The 22,340-nt window shown below is 42.1% G+C and overlaps 1 protein-coding gene across 1 annotated transcript in view; it reads right to left on the bottom strand.

Annotated features, from left to right (window-relative positions):
• Positions 1 to 19,579, bottom strand: part of fam199x (family with sequence similarity 199, X-linked) — a 64,492-nt gene extending 44,913 nt beyond the window's left edge. The window contains exons 1-2 of the mRNA XM_082178397.1: positions 19,461 to 19,579; positions 16,954 to 17,127 (exon numbers count right to left, since the gene is read on the bottom strand). Of these exons, the coding sequence (XP_082034523.1) occupies positions 16,954 to 17,120 (167 nt within the window). The 5' untranslated portion in view covers positions 17,121 to 17,127; positions 19,461 to 19,579. The remainder of the gene's footprint in view (positions 1 to 16,953; positions 17,128 to 19,460) is intronic.
• Positions 19,580 to 22,340: the final 2,761 nt, after the last annotated feature.

Below are 22,340 nucleotides of genomic sequence, written 5' to 3'. Positions count from 1 at the left end.
AATGCCTCACTTCTCTCTGGGAGTTTTCCAAACTCCCTGAAAACTGCAGTTGTCAAGCCCCTCCTGAAAAAGAGCAATCTGGATAAGACCATATTAAGCAACTATAGACCGATCTCAAATCTTCCTTTCATAGGCAAGATCATTGAAAAAGTTGTCTTCAATCAGCTGAACAAATTCTTAAGCTCGAATGGATACTTTGACAATTTTCAATCTGGTTTCCGACCGCACCACAGCACAGAGACAGCGCTCATAAAGATAATAAACGATATTCGCTTAAATACTGATTCAGGAAAATTATCAGTGCTGGTACTACTCGACCTCAGTGCTGCATTTGACACTGTCGATCACAACATACTTCTTGACAGGCTGGAAAACTGGGTGGGGCTTTCTGGGATAGTCCTAAAATGGTTCAGGTCATACTTAGATGGGAGAGGTTATTATGTGAGTATAGGAGACCATAAGTCTGAGTGGACATCCATGACATGCGGAGTCCCTCAAGGCTCAATTCTTGCGCCACTCCTGTTCAACCTGTATATGCTCCCAATGAGCCAAATAATGAGAAATAACCAAATTGCTTACCACAGCTATGCAGACGACACACAGCTGTACTTAGCCCTATCGCCTAACGATTACAGCCCCATTGACTCCCTGTGCCGATGCATTGACGAAGTCAACAGTTGGATGTGTCAAAACTTTCTTCAATTAAACAAAGACAAAACTGAAGTTATTGCGTTTGGAAACAAAGATGAAGTTCTCAAAGTGAACGCATACCTTCACTCTAGGGGTAAAACAACTAAACATCAAGTCAGGAATCTTGGTGTGACACTAGAGTCAGACCTTAGTTTCAGTAGTCATGTCAAAGCAATAACTAAATCAGCATACTATCATCTGAAAAATATTGCAAGAATTAGATGCTTTGTTTCCAGACAAGACTTAGAGAAACTTGTGCATGCTTTCATCACCAGCAGGGTGGATTATTGTAATGGACTCCTCACTGGCCTTCCCAAAAAGACCATAAGACAGTTGCAGCTCATACAGAACGCTGCCGCCAGGATTCTGAGCAGAACCAGAAAATATGAACATATCACACCAGTCCTCAGGTCTTTACACTGGCTCCCAGTTAGATTTAGGATTGATTTTAAAGTATTATTACTGGTATATAAATCATTCAATGGCCTAGGACCTCAATACATGGCAGATATGCTCACTGAATATAAACCCAACAGATCACTCAGATCATTAGGATCATATCAGCTAGAAATACCAAGGGTTCATTCTAAACATGGTGAGTCTGCTTTCAGCTATTATGCCAGCCACAGCTGGAACCAGCTTCCAGAAGAGATCAGATGTGCTCCTACAGTGGTCACATTCAAATCCAGACTCAAAACACTTCTGTTTAGCTGTGCATTTACTGAATGAGCACTGTGCCGCTGTTCGTCCGACTGTTTGTACTGTACTGTATTTTACTCTATTTTTCTAAACTGTTTTAATTATTCTTATTTCTTTTAATTATTTTAATTTCTCCTATGTCAGCAGGGCATTTAGCCCGAAACTGTAAATGCCCACTCAGAAGGTGATAATGTGAAAGTGATTAATGTGGGTTTGAAAGTAGAACAGTATTTAAATGACGATATTAAAGTTTTCGTCTGAGAAAGAATGTGAACGCAGTGCTAAAGAAAGTGAAAAGAACGTGTGAGTAAATGAGGGAGAAAAGAAAGTTAAAGGAAAGTTGATAGATGGAAGTCGTAAGAAGATTGAAGGTTAAAAGAAGGTTGAAAGATTTAAGTCTTAAGGGAATCCTTTGAAAGAAAGATCTATAATAAATATTCTTTTTTTATTTTTTAAAAGTACTGTATTTTATTTTATTTTTCTAAACTGTTTTAATTATTCTTATTTCTTTTCATTATTTTAATTTCTTCTATGTAAAGCACTTTGAATTGCCATTGTGTATGAAATGTGCTATATAAATAAACTTGCCTTGCCTTGCCTTGCCTTGCCTATTGGAAGTTTGTCTCTATAGTCTTTGACCAAATGGCTAGTGCCATCTGGACTCTCGTGCTGTATTTGAATAATAATAATAATAATAATAAGTTTAATTTATATAGCGCCTTTCCCAAGCTCAAGGACGCTTCACAATGACAGTAAATAACAAGCAATTTACAAATAAACGGACAATGGACATTTGCCCAGTCCAAGTAATGGGCGATTGCAGTTGCAAATCGCATTACATTTGCAATACAAACATAAAACAGAGGCAACAAACATTAATCACAGACAGCATGGTGGGCAGTTGGAGTAAAGATGCAATAGATTATTGGTACCTAGGTTAACATTGTGACTGTGTTATGTCAAATTAACATTTTCATGACTGATAATACTGATTAAACAAATGGGTTTTGAGTTTATGCTTAAATTCATGCAACGTGGTTGTTGTCCTGAGAGCCAACGGAAGAGAGTTCCATAGCTTAGGGGCTATAACAGAGAAAGACCTGCCACCCATAGACGACAGACGAAATCTCCGCTCACAGAGGAGTTCACAGCCAGAAGATCGGAGAGTTCGAGGGGGAATATAAGGAGAAAGTAAGTCAGAGAGATAGGCTGGAGCAAGACCATTGAGTGACTTAAAGGTAAGCAGAAGAATTTTATAAGTGATCCGGGATGACACGGGTAGCCAGTGCAGTTTAAACAGAATTGGAGTGATATGGGCAGTTTTTTTAGTGTAAGTTAGTAGTCTTGCGGCAGAGTTTTGAATATATTGCAAACGTGAGATAGAGTGTGCTGGTAGTCCAGAAAAAAGAACATTACAGTAGTCGAGGCGAGATGTGATGAACGCGTGTACTAGTGCTTCAGCGTCTTTTGGGCTGACATAGGGACGGAGTTTGGCAATACGGCGCAAATGAAAAAAATGTAATGTCTTCTCTAACATTTGAGGGTGGCAGACACAGTCTCTTGCTGAGATCGTTCAGGAGAGCAGAGGTGATAACGGTCTTTGAAGAGAACTGGCTTGAGGGCCAATGACAACAGGGGAGAGGGGGAAGGTTTTATGATGCCTAGAGCATTTTGGATTAAGTCCATTCATTACACTCTTTAAAAAATCTTACTGACCCCAAACTTTTGAACGGTAGTGTACTGTATATATGATGAAGTCTAAGATATTTTATATATTTGCTGTCATGCAAGTTATTGTATGCCACGGGATTCTATCCGAAGGCAGATTTGATTTTCCCGTGTGAGTGTTTCACGTTATAAATCTTTCAGTTCTATCTGAAGATTTGAATCGACGCCTCATCTTTCTGAGTGGGTGTTATCACAGTTTTGTGTGCCTATGGTGCGAACTGAGGACGTGTTGTTGACAGTCAAGGATCATAGCTCTCTAATCTCCATTTCAAGTTACAAATTGTGTCCGAATACGCTTCTTCCCGACGACGGACACGATCGATGCCCATCATGTTTAGGGATTCAACACCTGAAGGAAGCTCTGACTGATCCGTGTTTGCATTGTAGTATACTACCGTTGTCAGAGAGCCAGCTTCGCCTTGCTGAGTTAGACACTAACTCGTCGGTTAGTCTCACAAAACAGCCACGGTGCTCTCAAATGCATTGCCCGTCGGCAGCTGCTGGCACTCCGCCGAGCAAGAAAAAATCTTTACCACAGACAGAAACTTCAGAACATTTGCTATTGAAGACTATGGCAACTCTCTCTTCAGAAATGAGATGAAACGTCTTCTTCAGTCTATACAACCCCCAGCGTCAGCCGCAAATACACACACACACACACACACGTGTACGAGAGTGATTTCCAACCCCCACATGCTATAGATTTATATGCTCTCTCCATGACTACATTTTCTTGATGCAGAATTGGTGAAACCTGCCATGCAACCCACCCTCTCACATGATGTTTTCTCCAGCCTATCTGCTGCAGGTGGTTCGAGCAGTGCATTCATCAGGCGCAGACCCATCTTCTCCAGATGATATTTGATCTGTTCTGCAGATGGCGGTGGCTCGTTTTGGTCTTGACAAATCGCCTGTCCAACCCGTTCAAACCAATGTGTTCTTCAGACAAGCTGCTGATAGTAAAGTGTTTGAAATGTCACCATGTAAGGACTTTGTGACAGAATTCTTCAGTGCACTTACAGGTCCCAATGTGCCTAGAAAGAGGTCAAAAACAGCCAGCACTCTTGCAATCTTTTTGGCCCCAATGTTCCTGAGGTATTGGAAAAGAGAATGAAGTTGTCAGAAGCTACACGACAACTATTGTTCCCATTGCTCCCCACCACAGGAAGTTCCTAAGATTCTGCTTACAGGATCAAGCCTATCAGTTCAGAGTCCAACCATTCAGTCCATCTCTGGCTCCTCGTGTTTTTACAAGATGCATGAGTGCAGCCCTGTCTCCTCTTTGGTCTAAAGGCATGAGGATTCTGCCCTACTTAGACAATTGGCTGCTTTGTGCCCCAACAAGACGACATGCTCTAGAAAACACCAAGATTGTGCTGGAGCATATTCAGAGGCTGCAGAGTCGTTTGGTCCCAGAATTGTCTGCCACACTGTCTTATGCTCGGACAGGGACAGACAATATTTGTCAGTTACTGACTCATTTCCGCTTGGGGACAAAAATTCCTTATGGTGTCCTTCTGCAACTAATGGGGATGTTAGCTTCCGCCACATCTCTGATCCCCTTGGGCTTGCTGACCTCAGGCCTGAGGTCATTGCATGATTGTCGTTTCTCCTGCATATCATTTCTGTCCATGCACTGAAATCCTGGAAACGGGTATTATTTCTTTAGAGCTAACTCGCAAGATCCTTAAATGGTCTCAGGGCCAGCTGGCTTTGTCAAGGGCAGTTAATCTCCCGGGATCGGACAATCAAGTGACGAATGCTCTGTCTAGGGATCTGCTGCCCATGAGTGGCTGAATTGCCTGTTGTATGCATTACTTTCACTTCCACTTCTGTGGGAAACATTACACAGAATATTCCTATACAAGCACAGAGTGCTTTTAGTTGCACCCCGATGGCCAGCTAAGTTTCCTCTCATTCTGAGTCTGTTACAGGGAGAACCATGGCAGCTTCCCATCAGACGGGACCTCCTGTCTCAGATGCACGGCTGTGTTTGGCACCCAGATCCAACTCGCCTTCAGCTCTGGTTTTGGTCATTGGGTACAGTTCAGTTAATGGACTGTAAACCAGCAGTAATGAACACTAACCGCCTTTCACTCACTCAGATACAGATAGGGGGAGGCCTCATCTTCGGTGTCTAGTATGAGCTTTGAAGTGCTATGTTAAGTCTACCACTTCTTTCAGACAGACGGGTCAGTTATTTGTTTGTTACGATGAGGTAAACAAAAGTGCACCTTTATCCAAACAGAGACTATCACACTGGATTGTCGAGGTGATGAAGCAAATCACCGAAAATGCAATAAATAAAAAATGCGAAAAATAACAAATCTCATAAACCCTTACCAGTGGGTGTTACTTGTCACTCCACTAGGGCCGTCTCTTCATCTTGAGCCACTTTAGAGGGAGTTTCCTTGGCAGATGTCTGCGAAGCTGCTACCTGGTCTTCTCCGTGTACCTTCGCGCGGTTCTACAAGGTTAACGTGGCTGCTTCCCATGATGTGAGTTCTGCAGTCCTTCTGGAGCAAACCTGATGTTTGCAGGTGGGTGGCTTTCCTCATGACTATGTTGATATGAATCATCCACTAGTGTTTAGCACCATCTCTGGCGGTCAGGAGGAATGAAACAGAACGCTAGTTACGTATGTAACTGTGGTTCTGTGAATTCTGGTTGCCAGCCAGAGTTCCCTGTTATTCGGAATGCGCGAGAAAGCATTCCGGGGCTGGGCACCGAGCTGCTGTGGTTTATATCCTTGCTACTCGGTCTGCGTCATGACGTGACTTTGTTGTTATATTCTTCTCGTATCTAGCTGGCGCAGTGATTATCCACAAGTGCTTAGCAACACCTCTGGTGGTCATCCAAAATTCACAGAACCAGTTACATAGCGTTACTACAACATAGGGAATATGCCTATACAAAAGTCAAGTCAAGTTTATTTGTATAGCGCTTTTCACAATACAGATTGTATCAAAGCAGCTTCACAGTATTAAATTAAAATAATACAACAAAAGACAGAGCACAGTTTGCAGTTCAGGCTGCAAATACAATATAAATAATATTGCATGTTTTCTCTCTTAGAAATGCACATTTGAGTTCTGCAGATGTAAATGTATGTTCATTAACAAAAACAGTTAGGGGTGTAATGATACATCGATATGGATCGATGTATCGATCAAACGGCAAATGTCTAACAATACGATGCATCGATGCCACACATAAAATATTGATATATGGTATCTATATTTTGACACTCCACATCCTCACATTTCTCAGCTGATGAAATGACTGACAAGATTGACTGAACCCTAAACACGTTTGTCACAAAAGCTGGTATTGTCCACTATAACAACAATTGTCCACTATCGCGAGTTCATGTTTTACAGCAGAAACCGACAAGCACCCTTGTTGTTTGTGAACACCACCCGATAAGTCCGTTTTAGCGAATCAGCGCACAGTATTCAGGTCAGATGACAAGACTGCTAGTCACTTTGAAAAGACGCGCTAGCTGAAAGGAGTTTCGTGAAAGCTGGCTAAAAGTGATCGAGGATGGATAATTTCAACGAACTTGATGAACCCGTGAAATCTTCTTTGGGGCGTAAAAGGAAAATAAAAGCTGAACATTTTTTTACGGAAACTGCACGTTAGTGGTGAGGGAAAAGATTGCTGTAATGCGTGTTATCACAACAACAAAGTTTGTCAGGCGTCTATGTCAGCTGAGGAGATTAATGTTACAAAGATTAACCGAGTGTTTTATTATGTATCATAGCAATTACTTGGTTTTGTTTAACTCTGAAACATGAAATGTAGAGTTATCTGCTTTTGCCAACAAAACAAAACAAAAAGATTGTTGGAGTTTTCTGCTTTTGCAACAAAACGAAAATATTTTGGTTGTATTTGTGAGTTAATAAACATAACTGGTTGTGTAAACTTGCCACATAATATCTAAATATCGATAAATCAATCGAATTGAATCATATCACAGAATTGTTTTGAGGTATCGCCAAATATCGCATCGCTGACTGAGAGAATCAATATCGTATTGTATCGTGCTGAACTGTCCAATTTACACCCCTAAAAAAAGTAACATCTGTAAAAATTTAAACAACCTCATTTTTTTATGGTAAAATTATTCTGCTGTTTGAGGTTTATTAAAATTAACCATTGGTCTTCAATAGTAGCATACATTTAGATCATGATCACCACAGATAAATCACGCATATAATAATAATAATAATAATAATAATAATACATTTTATTTATAAAGCACTTTTCATAAAAGAATCTCAAAGTGCTACAGAGACCGTATTAAACTAATTAAAATCAAGAACAAGATAAAAAAAATATATATAAAAAAAAAAAAAACTAATGCTAAAAATATATAGGCAGAAAAACTACTAAAATATAACAGGGCAGAATTAGTAAAGCCTAAGGACAGCTTAAAAACGCCTGCCTGAACAAGAAAGTTTTAAGCTCTTTTTTAAAAGAGTCCACAGACTGGGGTTCTCGCAGATGTTCAGGGAGGGAGTTCCAAATGCGAGGGGCAGCAGTGCAAAAGGCTCGGTCTCCCATGGTGCGAAGTTTTGAGCGTGGCTGATGGAGGCGGTTTGTGCTTTGAGACCGGAGATTACGGATGGAAGAGTGAGGGGTAAGGAGATCTTTGAGGTATTGTGGGGCGTTGTTATAGATGCAGAGGTGGGTGATGAGGGCAATTTTGTATTGAATTCTTGAGGTTATGGGAAGCCAGTGAAGATTCTGAAGAATGGGGGTGATGTGTTCATATTTGCGGGTTTTCATAAGTATTCGGGCAGCACAGTTCTGAATGATTTGAAGTTTCTGAAGATGTTTATTTGGTATACCGATGAGCAGGCTGTTACAGTAATCCAGCCTGGATGAAATTAAGGCGTGGACCAGTTTTTCTGCATCAGAAAAAGTAAGGAAGGGGCGGAGTTTAGAAATGTTTTTGATATGAAAAAAACAGGTTTTGTAAAGATATTTGATGTGATTTGCAAAAGTCAGTTGTGGGTCCAGCTTCACACCGAGGTTAGTAACAGTAGTTGACAGTAGTGCAGCAGATTAGTAAAAAAATCGTTCACATTGGTATAGAAGCATGAAATTTGGCACATATACTCTCTAAGGGCCACTATTTTGGAAAAAGGCGTTGGCCACTCAAAAATTCAATATGGCGGCCACTTTTCAAAATGGCCGCCATTGCTATTCAATGCTTAATATAAATTATTCAAACAGTGATCCAAGCATAAAATTTGATACAAATACTCTCTAAAGGACATAGAAAAAGATGAAAGTTAATAGAAAAGTTAATAGAAAAAGATGCTTGTCCCTCAAAAATTCAAGATGGCCGCCATTTTTAAAGATGGCCACCGTTCCTGTCGAATATTAATTATTTTAAGTGTTCAAATGGTGATGCAAGCATACAATTAGGCAAAAATACTCTTCAAGGAACACTCTTTTGGAAAAAGGTATGTGCCACTCAAAAATTCAGGATGGCCACCATTTTCAAGATGGCCACCATTTCTGTCAAATAGTCATAATGTCTGCTTTGTCTGCCTCCTCTCCTTTGACCTGTCCAGCTTAGTTAAACTTGCCAGGGATATAAAATCCCCGCCGGCATAGGTCTCAGGTTCATTGGAGCACACAAGCCTCTCCACCACGGCAAGGTGTAGTCCACAGAGACGAAGTGCCACTGTTAAAAAAGGATACGCTGCTGGTACAGGTTGCACATACAGTGGGGAGAACAAGTATTTGATACACTGCTGATTTTGAAGGTTTTCCTGCTTACAAAGCATGTAGAGGTCTGTAATTTTTATCATAGGTACATTTCAACTGTGAGAGACGGAATCTAAAACAAAAATCCAGAAAATCACAATGTATGATTTTTAAATAATTAATTTGAATTTTATTGCATGACATAAGTATTTGATCACCTACCAACCAGTAAGAATTTCGGCTCTTACAGACCTGTTAGTTTTTCTTTAAGAAGCCCTCCTGTTCTCCACTCATTACCTGTATTAACTGCATCTGTTTGAACTTGTTACCTCTATAAAAGACCTGTCCACACACTCAATCAAACAGACTCCAACCTCTCCACAATGGCCAAAACCAGAGAGCTAAGGACATCAGGGATACAATTGTAGACATGCACAAGGCTGGGATGGGCTACAGGACAATAGGCAAGCAGCTTGGTGAGAAGGCAACAACTGTTGGCGCAATTATTAAAAAATGGAAGAAGTTCAAGATGACGGTCAATCTCCCTCGGTCTGGGGCACCATGCAAGATCTCACCTCGTGGGGCATCAATGATCATGAGGAAGGTGAGGGATCAACCCAGAACTACACGGCAGGACCTGGTCAATGACCTGAAGAGAGCTGGGACCACAGTCTCAAAGAAAACCTTTAGTAACACACTACGCCGTCATGGATTAAAATCCTGCAGCGCACGCAATGTCCCTCTGCTCAAGCCAGTGCATGTTCAGGCCCATCTGAAGTTTGCCAATGACCATCTGGATGACCCAGAGGAGGAATGGGAGAAGGTCATGTGGTCTGATGAGACAAAAATAGAGCTTTTTGGTCTTAACTCCACTCGCCGTGTTTGGAGGAAGAAGAAGGATGAGTACAACCCCAAGAACACCATCCCAACCGTGAAGCATGGAGGTGGAAACATCATTCTTTGGGCTTGCTTTTCTGCAAAGGGTACAGGACGACTGCACCGCATTGAGGGGAGGATGGATGGGGCCATGTATCGCGAGATCTTGGCCAACAACCTCCTTCCCTCAGTAAGAGCATTGAAGATGGGTCGTGGCTGGGTCTTCCAGCATGACAACGACCCGAAACACACAGCCAGGGCAACTAAGGAGTGGCTTCGTAAGAGCCTAGCCAGTCTCCAGACCTGAACCCAATAGAAAATCTTTGGAGGGAGCTGAAAGTCCGTATTGCCCAGCGACACCCCCGAAACCTGAAAGATCTGGAGAAGGTCTGTATGGAGGAGTGTGCCAAAATCCCTGCTGCAGTGTGTGCAAACCTGGTCAAGAACTACAGGAAACGTAGGTTCTCTATAATTGCAAACAAAGGTTTCTGTACCAAATATTAAGTTCTGCTTTTCTGATGTATCAAATACTTATGTCTTGCAATAAAATGCAAATTAATTACTTAAAAATCATACAATGTGATTTTCTGGATTTTTTTTTTTTTAGATTCCGTCACTCACAGTTGAAGAGTACCTATGATAAAAATTACAGACTTTTACATGCTTTGCAAGTGGGAAAACCTGCAAAATCAGCAGTGTATCAAATACTTGTTCTCCCCACTGTATCTGCGAGATGGAAGGCGGAAGGACCATCAGAATTGAGACTGGTTTCAACAATATAGGCGACCAGTTCAGAAAGAGCCATAGGAAATATGGCTGGTTGAATCGTTTCACTCTGTGACTCTTTCTCAAGCCTTCTGAGGTGCAGTTTCTATCTGTTGTAAAGATGAATGAGACACAAATGATGGTATTTCAGCTCCTGTGTAATGGCATCAGCACCACTTAGTTGAAACAATTTAGCATCATTCCGTGTTTGTGCACATTCATGTAGTCTGTCATTCAGTTGCAGTGTCATTACCTGACGTAGGTCAGATTCAGGAGATATGTTATCACAAAGAAAGCAAACCTGATCATCTAGACTTTTCTGCATCATGGTTCTGCGATGCTTTGTTTGGCCTTCATCTGTCTCACTACATTGAGCATCGGATTGTTGCTTCTGGGCACGAAGTAACTTTGTGTTGTTGAACCGAAGTCGACAATTGTGGTGATACTTCGCTTGGTTCCTTCTCAAAGTAGCTTCTATACCCCCACCTTCATCCAGTCGTTCCAGGTCCAGGGTCATTGTCATTTTGTTCATCTTGTGAAAGAGTGGAATGTTGGTGGCAATCATTTTATAGCCATCATGTTGAGAAACATGATGGGTAGGTGGTGATTGGAGGGTTTCCTTTGTGTCTGTCTGACAAAGACAACATTTCATCCAATCAGTTGGACTCTTGGCTGACATGGGATTTTCATTTGCCATTTTGGGGGTTTGTTGTCTGATTAAGGCCGAGGGGTTATCCTTTTACCACCTCAATCATAGACATAGTACACATTCAGGTATGGGATACCATAGATATCATATAATAAAGGCTAGATGTCTCGTGCGCACTGCTGGCCAATGGAGGTCGACGTCCGCACGTGGCGGCCATCTTACCACAGGGTGCTCGCTCACTCGTAACATGGTGCATGTACTTTTAAATAACCATAACTTGCTCAATTTTCTACCGATTTTCAAACGGTTTGGTTTGTTATAAACGTCAGAGATGTAATTATGATACTGCATACATATGAATAATTATAACAATGGACTTCCATATGAAAGAATTATAGCCACTTTAATAACGTTTGTAAGAAACCAAACCGTTTGTAAATCCGTCAAGATTTCAGTGAGATAAGAGGATTTGTGTGCGTGCTTGATCACTCACCTTAATGCACAGCTTCCCTGTGGTAAGATGGCCACCGGTGATGCCGGAAGTGACTCCGCCTTAAGACATCTAGCCTTTATATGGATATCTATGTGGGATACAACTAGGTACGGGTCACCTACACCTAGCCCGATCATTCATCCAGTGCCATTTAAGTCCTGTGTGATCTGTACACCTTCCAGGTAAGCATACATGAACAAGTCATATATTGCCCCGCTTACCCTGGGCTCGGCTCTCCCGCGCTGGCACAACTTGTCAATTCAAATGCAGCTATCTAACTACGTCTATTACTAGCTAATTGATGAGGGACTGTTAGGCAGCATTTGGGACACTAAACTTAGCTATACTATTACTACTAGTCAAGAACTACAGTGTAAGTAAAACTAGATCAGCTGACACTGAACCCCATGCTGAGTTCCACAGCAGTGAAGTCACCAGTGTTCCCTGGTTGTGTAATGACGTTCACTCTATTAAACAAAACCTTCCTTAACACATTAAATTGAGCTCTGACAGAAATGGTGGCCATCTTGAAAATGGTCGCCATCTTGAATTTGAGCGGCACACACCTTTTTCCATGATAATGTTCCTTGAAGAATATTTGTACCAAATTTCATGATAGCATCACCATTTGAAAAAAAGATGTAAGGATTCAAGAGAAATGGCGGCCATCTTGAAAAATGGTAGCCATCTTGAATTTGAGGGACAAGCACCATTTTCCAAAAAAACATTCTGAAGAGAGTATTTTCACAAAATGTTATGCCTACATCACTGTTTTAACAATTGACATAATGAGCATTTTATAGAAATAGCGGCCATCTTGAAAAAATGGCCGCCATGTTGAATTTTTCGGTGGCCAACGCCTTTTTCCCAAAAAGTGACCCTTAGAGAGTATCTGTGCCAAATTTCATGCTTTTATACCAATTTGAACGATTCTCTTGAAATATGCCATTAATCTGCTGCACTACAGAGGGATGTCTTGGCCAGAGAAAGAGATAGTGGTTATGGGTGATGACTGGACCTGATGAGGGGTGCCGATTTGGATGGCTTCAGTTTTTGAGCTGTTCAATTGGAGAAAATTATGACTCATCCATGCCCTAACCTCCTCCAGACAGTTAGAGAGGGCTAGTGATGATGGTGAAGAGGAAGCAGAAGCAGAAGCTATTGAGGGAGCAGATAATGCTGGAAGAACCGGGGTGGAGCATAGGTTTAAGTCAGTTCGCAGGTATAACTGAGTGTCATCAGCATAGCAGTGAAAGGAGATGCCATGACGGCTGATGACACGACCCAGTGGCAACATATATAAAATGAAGAGCAGGGGCCCTAGGATAGATCCTTGGGGGACACCACAAGTGACAGGAGCTGTACGGGACCAAGCAGATCCCAGGTTGACGTACTCTGTCCTGTCAGCGAGATATGAGGTGAACCAGTCCAGTGTGGAGTGACAGAGTCCAATGTCGGTATGAAGACGGCTTAGGAGGATATGGTGGTCGATGGTATCAAAGGCCGCTGAAAGGTCAAGGAGAATAAGCAGTGAGGGTGATCCAGAATCTGCAGAAATTAGGAGGTCGTTAGTTACCCTCAACAGCGCTGTCTCTGAACTATGGGCGGTACGAAAACCAGATTGGAATGTTTCAAACAGTGAATGACGTTGTAGATGTTCTTGTAACTGTGCAGCAACAGCTTTTTCAAGCACCTTGGACAGAAACGGAAGATGTGAAATGGGTCGATAATTAGAGAGGCATTCTGGGTTGAGGTTGGGTTTCTTCAGAAGAGGTTTGATTACGGCAGTTTTAAGTGGAGGTGGGACATAACCAGAGTTTAATGAATGGTTTATTATTTGTGTGATGAGAGGACTAATGGCCGTCATGTTTGATTTGATAAGCACAGTAGGGAAGGGGTCCAGGGGAGAGGTGGAAGGCTTCATCTTTTTGATGAGACCCTCAACTTCGGTCTGTGTGACTCTAGTGAAAATACTGAAAGGAGAGGGTTGAGGGCCGGCAGATGGCACTGAAGGAGCTGGGGAGCCAGAAAGCTGAAACCGAATGGAGTTAATCTTATTTTTGAAAAATTCAAGAAACCTATTGCAGAGTTCTACTGTGGGTTCGGCATGAATTTGGTTTTTGGGATTTAGTAGATGATTTATTATTGAAAAAAGCTGTTTGGAATTTCCTGGATTGTTATTGATAATGTCAGAGTAGTAGATGGACCGGGCTTGTTTAAGGGCTGCTGCGTAGGCCTTCTGATGCTGTTTATAGGCCAGCTTGTGTACCACCAGGCCAGATGATTTGACACGCCTCTCAATGGCACGGCCACCAGCCTTCAACTTGCGCAGTTCATCCGTGAACCAGGGGGCCGAACGGGAGAAAGACACAGTTCTTGTTTTGAGGGGGGCATGTGTATCCAGAAGGCAGTGAAGAGAATCATTGTAGTGTTCAACTGATTTGTTGACAGATGAATGGGTGAACGAGGCCATCAATTGGAGATCAGAGTACAAGATGGCAGGGTTGATATTTTTTATATTGCGAAAAAGAATATCACGTTTAGGCTTAGGGAGTGGTGACGGGCAGGAAATGTCCATTGAAATGATGCTGTGATCAGAGACGCCCAGGTCATATACCAACAGATTTTTGATGGAAGGAGAGTCAGAAATAACCAGATCTAAAGTGCGCCCCCTGGTGTGAGTAGGAGCATCAACATACTGTGTAAGATTGAGACAGTCCAATACATTTAGAAATTCAGCTGCCAGCGTGGAGGTGGGATTTTCAATATGAATATTCATATCGCCAAGTATAATGTTATTGGATGATAGAGAGCAGAATGAAGTGAAGAGGTCCTGAATCTCAGCAATAAAGGATGGGTGAGGTTTAGGTGGCCGGTAAATCAGTACTGCATTTATCTTGGAGGGGAGTTTTGATTTAAAAGCCAGATATTCAAAAGAGGACACATCAGGGAGAGACAAAGGAGAAAGCTTGAGACTGTCACGGTAGATTACTGCCAGGCCACCACCACGACCAGTGCAGCGAGCCCTGTGCATGTAACTGTATCCAGCGGGACAAGCTTCATTTAAGGATGAAAAAACCTCAGGTTTATGCCAGGTCTCAGTGAGGCACATCAGGTCAATATCTTTCTCAAGAATGTGATCATGTATCAGGCTAGATTTATTTGATAGGGATTGGATATTAAAAAGTTCAGTTTTGATGTGGGAATTGTGGTCAGTGGACCTCTGGATGGGGCGGAGCAGGCTGAGATCCACTCCTCGCCTTCCCTCATACACAGCGTGCCGTAGTCTCGCGATGTTTCCGCCGTTTTTCCTTACCCTGATGGCAGCGCTCTGATGACGTGTCTGCGATGCGACAGGAAGGGCAGCGGTCCAGACGGAGCCGGCGTCGAGAGACTGGATGTAAACAAACTCTCTCCGCAAGTTGCCAGCTTCAAGCTGCGTTAAGGTAGCGGGTCCGTTTACTGGAGCAAGCATCGGCGATGGTTCCGGGAAGACCGGGCGGATCCATCGGCTGCATACGAACCGGGAAGGAAGAGAAAATCCAGGACGCGACTCTCTCAGGTAAACTTTTAGTCGAGCTATCATGCCAGCACGTTTCCCACGTCTTCTAAAACGTTTTCTCAGGGGTGGTGGGCACAATAGCCATTTTCGGTGTTCAGATCCGTAAGGTCCGTTTGATCCGTTTGAGTGAGACTTTTGGTCACGATCTCTCCGAGAATAAACTGTAGGCATACGGCGAAGGTGATCAGGGATATCCACCAGCACCAGTGTTTGCTGGTTGAGCAGAGGGCGATCAGATGGCAACAGGGTCTCTGACCAAGCCCTGAGGTCGAGGAGGGTTTGGCGATCATATGCCAGCAAAGCAGATACATATCGGAAAGCAAACAATAATAGGAGCAAAACAGACTCAACAGCAAAAGAACGAGGCGGACGGCTAGCCAGCACGGGCGCCATCATCCGATCATATAGCACCTCAATACCATAGTAAAATGTAACTATATGGTTTTTCTATGGTATTTGTATGAAAAACAGTAGCCTAAATACATTTAGTATAAATGCACAAACACTATAGCTTAATCACCAAAAATACTGTAATTATATTGATCCATTAATACATGTCTACTCTACATTAATAATATAATAAAATTACATTTGAAAATCCCACATTTCTGCCACACTACCATGGTGCAGCAGTGTTACTACAGTAAATTCATGGTAAATGATGGAAATTTGTAGATTGAAAAGCCTTCTGACTGTATCATTGTGTTTCTCCAGTTTGTCGCTGAATTCAAGCGCTTCTCACTGGACCTCACAGCACTGTTTAGTGGTCACGTGACCGAGACAGATCAACAAGTAAACACATGTAAGCTCACGCTGGCTTTTAGTTTGAACTTTGAGCCGAGCGGTTTGCGTGGCATGCGATTCAAAAGAGTAGTGCTGTTTCGTTCCACTTGTGGTGCATAAACATTATATCGAACATTTATCGAACTCTTGTTATAGTTTTATCAAGGAAAATTATATTGCAATAATTATCATTATCGTTTTATCGCCCAGCCCAAAGGAGGAGCTTGAGTTTGTTGCCCAGCCCTATTTGTTTGAACCGCGGGAGGCATCTACTCTCACCTAAGCTTACGCTTCTTGTACGTCAAACGTAGATCAGAGGTCACTCTTCTGCCAGAACTAGACTCGTATATGGCCATTACCGGAAGCCAGTTATAGTTTATAAAGTTTTAAATATGGATATCTTATGCATCAAGCAGGTTCAATTGAGCTTATGTTTATGTCTGCTAATCAATGTTTAAATGTGAATTAAATTAAACCTGTTCATCATATAAACCAGTGGTTCTCAACTCCAGTCCTCGGGACCCGCTGCTCTGCACATTTTGTATGTCTCCCTTATTTAACACACCTGAACCAGATCATCAGCTCGTCAGGAGAGACTCCATGAACTGATTTGAGTGTGTCAGATAAGAGAGACATACAAAATGTGCCGAGCAGCGGGGTCCCGAGGACTGGAGTTGAGAACCACTGATATAAAGCGATCAAATCTCTTCAGAAAATTTGGACCAAATCACTTAATTCATATGGATTAGTTTTATGATCTGTTTATGAACTTTTTGAAGCTTCAAAATGGTAGTTGCGTAGCTGTCAATGGAGAGTACAGAAAGCTCTCCGATTTCATCAAAAAAATCTTCATTTGTATTCCAAAGATTAACGAAAGTTAATGACAGAATTTTCACTTTTGGGTGAACTATCTCTTTATATTAATATAAATATTAGCATTCCCTTGAACATTACAAATAAACTCCTACCTAATCACCAGTCACTTACCTGCTGCTGTGAAAGCGGTGTAAAGGGTCTGTTCGGTGACATGATGACAATTGACACCCAAAGTCGCTAATATCCAGCGTGGCATTTTCACTGAAGTTTCCTCCCTGTGAAAGCAGTGGAAATGGCTCTTCTGGAGCAAGGAACTTCTCATAGACATGCTCAGACATCTGCAAGCTAAATCACAAGAACAGATACTGGCATCAGAATTGACCTTACAACAAATAAATGACCGACAGCCTAAAAATTGCTGCGCTGAGAAGCCTTGTTGCTATCTGCCATTTTGTCAGTTAAGCTTTAGGCTAAAGCTTATTGAACTGTCAGACACATACAAACTTAACCCTAACTACACATTAGAACAGTTGATGACTATTTCCGGTGACATGACAACACCCTAATTTTACTACAACACTTTATTATACATTTTTATTTTTTTGGTGTGTACTAGAATATGTAATCATGCTTAATTGTTCAAAAAACAAAAAAAAATGCAGACATTTTACATTATTACAGCTCCTCTCTCCCCAGTCTGGTTGAACCTGGTTGTTTTTATTCATTTTCGATGAAGCCTAATGAAGCCGAAATACAAAATATGCTGTGATTGTTAGCTGGCCCAGTGTGTTGTTATCGGCACCGCTTAGCACGTTTTTATGCTCAAACAGCAACATTACAGACTAACTAAAGTTGAAAAAGCATTACAGGACCCCTTTAAATCACAAAATATGCGTCGGAAATTCTCGGAAAATTAAGACACCTTTTTTCTTTGTTTCACAATACTCAGTTAATGATTGTAAACTGTGGTTGGTGTCTTTAGAAGAAAGTATCTCTGCTGAATTTTACATTAATAAATCACAACAATCCTGTGCTATGGACACAGCCATTAATTACGCTGCTATTTGAAGCTTCCGCTTTTCGAACATGTAAGCAAGATAAAGGCCTATTATGTAAAAATGCCCGTTTTGACAAGTATCCATGTAAACACATTCTTAATCGACATCATTAGGTGTTAAACGACAGCCGAGTCACATACCTTCTGTTTCATTAATGTTAACCAAACAACAAAAGAAAAATAGATAATCACTCACTGCTCTTAACTAAATAACTTCTGTAGCTTTAATTGTATCTTTGTATATTTACTTCATACAGTAAAACAGTTTTCACAAAGGCCTACTATAAAGAGTTTAATTTGTATCTTTGTTCTCTTGTATTTATTTGTGCTATTGCTTGAAATTAGTTTATTCCTTATTTTATAATTCAATGTTTACTTGTCTTTAATGTTTGAACTTTATTTTAGTTAGGCTAGTATTAGTTTTTGCTGTGATTGTAAATTGGAATCGAGAATTGTGTAATTTCACTGCCATCTAAAATGTTGGTATCGCAAGGTTACTACATAGGTAGAAAACAACTAAAGCAATAAATAACTTTATTTATTTAAGCAAGGCCAGTGAATGATTTGACAGGGCAAATAAATAGCTAATCTAAATTTAAAAAAATCGGATAAAAAAAAGCGATTAAACAGTGCCCTGCATCAATATTTTTGTTTTTTAACTAGTTAATAGTGATAGCCTACTTGTTAATAATACTGATATGTTGACAATGTTCTGTTAGTAAAACAGTAGCCTACGTGTACCAATTTGAACTGTACTGCAAAAAGACTGGTATTTCATTATTTAAAAAAAATCATTGAATTGATTTAGTACCAATTTAAGTACCGGTAGGCTACTTTTGACTTAGTATAATAATATAGTGGGGTTGATTTAAAGATGCACCACTTAGGTAATGGTCTCTTGCTACAGATTCTGTAGCCCCACTGAGAATGAAATCATATAACCACCCCTGCACTACAGGTAATCAGAAATGTAAGGAGCACATGCTTTGCTTACACAATAAAATCATTATATTAAATTATTTGACAAAACAATTAACAACTCACATTCAGCAATAAAATGATACTATACTAATGATTCAGTTAGGGGAAAAAAAAGACATGATAAATAATGAAAAATAATTATTTTGAATAATATTCAAGAGAAAAGTATAAGGTAAGTTAGCATATAAGAGTGGGAATTTTAGAGTAAAGTCCATGCCATTAAAAAATGTATATGATGATAAAGGGTCATGATATTTAAGGCTGTAAAATTTAGTGAATATAACGGTGTATTAAATGCTCTCCTGTCTGAATTAAATGATATTGTGTATTGTAAATACTCCGAGCTCTGCTAGCAGGCCAGCTACCATGCTACACAGCAGCTATAATCATCAGTTAGGCCTATATTAAATCACAGTTGAAGAATAAATAACTAATGTCGTTCATTTAGTGGGAATAAGAAACAACATTTAATTGATTTTTTTCATTATTTTAGTAACTAGGATCTCATAATATTAGCGATTATCCTTCCACCTCCGTAAACTCATGACCGAAAACATTCACTCTCTAACCTGCATGATAACTGCACTCGGAATAAAATAAACATTAATCAAATAATTTAATATTTATATTTTACATATACCTGCTGTATTGTCTGTTTTAAGCGTTCAATATGACCAGCACGAACATCAGATCTCAATCCTCATCCGCTTGATACGTCACTCAATTGACGTCATTGTTTTCCTCTGATGTTAATGTCTTCTTCTTGATGAATGGCTATCCACTCTTTAGGAGCACTGTCGCCCCCTACTGTACTGATCAACGAGCCGTTTTTCTTACAAATGGGAGATTCGTCAAGCCTAAAATCTGTATGGATGTGACCAAAACCGTTAAATAAGAGGATGTGACTAATCGAGCGCATACTCCTGAGAGCAGATGCAAAATGTTGACAGAGTGACACAAATTTTCCCCATAAAGTTGTTCTCTGTGGAATAACATGCATATTCACATGTGTTCATCTGTGTTCTTTTATTATTGGATGGATAAAGATGTTACACATTATCAGGGCCGGCTTTGCCGACAGGCGACACAGGCGGCCGCCTGGGGCGCCATCTGCTGGACGGGGCGCAAAATTGCAGAATAAAAAAATAAAAAAAAGTTAATTAAATGTATGTATCATATTATGAAAGCTGCGCACACGCTGTACACTTTTACTGTGCACTGTCCACACACTGCTTGTATTTGTCCATTTCTTTTACTAGATTATACAATCCTAAAAAACGACTGTCACTCTGACAGGCCAACTCACGCGCGTTGCTCAGCAACCGGGAGTGGCGCGAAAACGTACTCGGTTACTAACGTAACCTCGGTTCTCTCTAGAAGAGGGAACGAGTACTGCGTAAGATATCTTACGCTAGGGGAAAAATCCTTTTCCGCGAGATATTGAAGCCAAAAATTATCCTTAATTTTGTAATAATGCAAAACGCGTTGCAGCAGCAATGCAGACATAGGCGAGACAGCTCGCGCGCCTATTGGCTGCTCTGCGGCAACTGCAGCAGCCTATCGAGCGAGGCCTGGCGTGACGTCAGACCCAATCAGGGCACTTCGCGCCCGCTGCGTCACGTCCCGCCGAAATGGGCGTGGTCTAGGCCTATAAATATCGCTCGCAGGCAGCTATTATCTGGTTTTTCATCATCGAAGCAACCAGAGCGTGTGCATGCACGGCAAGATACGCAGTACTCGTTCCCTCTTCTAGAGAGAACCGAGGTTACGTTAGTAACCGAGTACGTTCTCTTACGAGAGGTCTCTCGTACTGCGTAAGATATCTTACGCTAGGGGACCCAATGTAAAACGCCGTGCATGCTGAGATCTGACACCAAAGACCCAAGGGCGAAAGCCCGGGGTACATATAGTGCACAATCACTCAGTGAACTCACAGAGAGTCCGGGAAGAAGGAGGGGTGCAGCCTCACTTTTCCACATAAAGTAGCGTCGAAGGGACGCGAATTTCATCATACAGACAGGGCGGGGTACGGCCTGAACTGATGGGAAAAAATGTGGGTCTTACACAGTTTGCCCAGCTTTAAACTGTCGAACATTGAGCTGTGCTCAGCAAACGCAGCATTCTGAGCTGAACGCATCAGGTCAGATAATACTGGTAGTTTAGACCGACAGCAGCCTGGCCTGCAGGGCGGGAACCTCTAGGTTATAAAACCTTATAAATGTAGACGGGGAGGCCCAGCCTGCCGCCATACAAATATCTTGCAAGGCAATCCCACTTGACCAAGCCCACGAAGAGGCCATGCCTCTCGTGGAATGCGCTCTGACACCCAAAGGGCACTGCATGCCTTTGGAGGCGTATGCCAGCGCTATAGCATCAACTATCCATCTGGATAGGCTCTGTTTTGACGCGGCTAGTCCCTTAGAACGTCCGCTAAACGAAACAAAGAGCTGTTCCGTCTGTCTGAAAACAGACGAGCGAGACACATAAGCTCGTAATGCCCTGACTGGGCAAAGGAGGCTCGCGTCTCTTTCCTCATCAGGGACCGGTAGGGCTGACAGAGAGATAATCTGCGCCCTAAACGGTGTGTTGAGGGATTTTGGAACATAACCGTGCTTAGGTTTGAGTATAACTTTTGAGTCATTGGGCCCAAACTCCATGCACGCCGCGCTCACAGAGAGCGCGTGCAGATCCCCTATGCGCTTCACCGAAGCGAGAGCCAGCAAAAACACCGTTTTGAAAGACAGGTGTTTCAAATCGATTGACTGTAAAGGCTCAAATGGCGCACCTTTCATGGCTTCCAGAACCGTAGAAAGGTCCCATACGGGGACTGAGGGAGGTCTGGGAGGATTCAGTCTCTTAGCTCCTCTAAGGAAGCGGATGACTAAATCGTTCCTTCCTATTGACTGACCAAGCGTTGTTTCTGAGAACGCTGCTATAGCCGCCACATAAACTTTGAGCGTGGAGGGGGCCCTGCCCCCATCCAACAGCTCTTGTAGGAAGGAAAAACACCTCCGTCACATCACAGTTTGTGGGTGACACACCACGGGCTGTGCACCAGCCTGAAAACACTGACCATTTCGAAGAATAGAGTCGTCTTGTAGACGGAGCTCTAGCCTGCGTGATCGTGTTTAATACTCCTTTAGGGAGTCCAACATGTACCCGTTGATGGCCCAGACATGAAGGGACCATAGATCCGGGTGAGGATGCCAGATCGAGCCGCGGGCCTGTGAGAGGAGATCTCTCCTCACTGGTACTGGCCACGGGGCAGTACTTGCTAACTGCATCACGGCTGGGAACCAAGGTTGGTTTTTCCAGAACGGTGCTACCAGCAGTACTGAGCATCCTTCTTCCCTGATCCGTTCTATCACCTGAGGCAGGAGAGAGACGGGGGGAAAAGCATAGAGCGGGCGGCGGGGCCACACATGGGACAGCGCGCTCCTGCTCTTGGAGAAAAATTCTTGACAGTGAGCGTTTTCTTGAGACGCAAACAGGTCCACTTCCGCTCTGCCGAATTTCTTCC

The sequence above is a fragment of the Leuciscus leuciscus genome (assembly GCF_965113295.1).
Source record: "Leuciscus leuciscus genome assembly, chromosome: 8".
NCBI classification, from domain to species: Eukaryota; Metazoa; Chordata; class Actinopteri; order Cypriniformes; family Leuciscidae; genus Leuciscus; species Leuciscus leuciscus.
The sequence above is the reverse complement of the archived record's forward strand: the minus strand, read 5'-3'. Positions and strand labels throughout refer to the sequence as shown.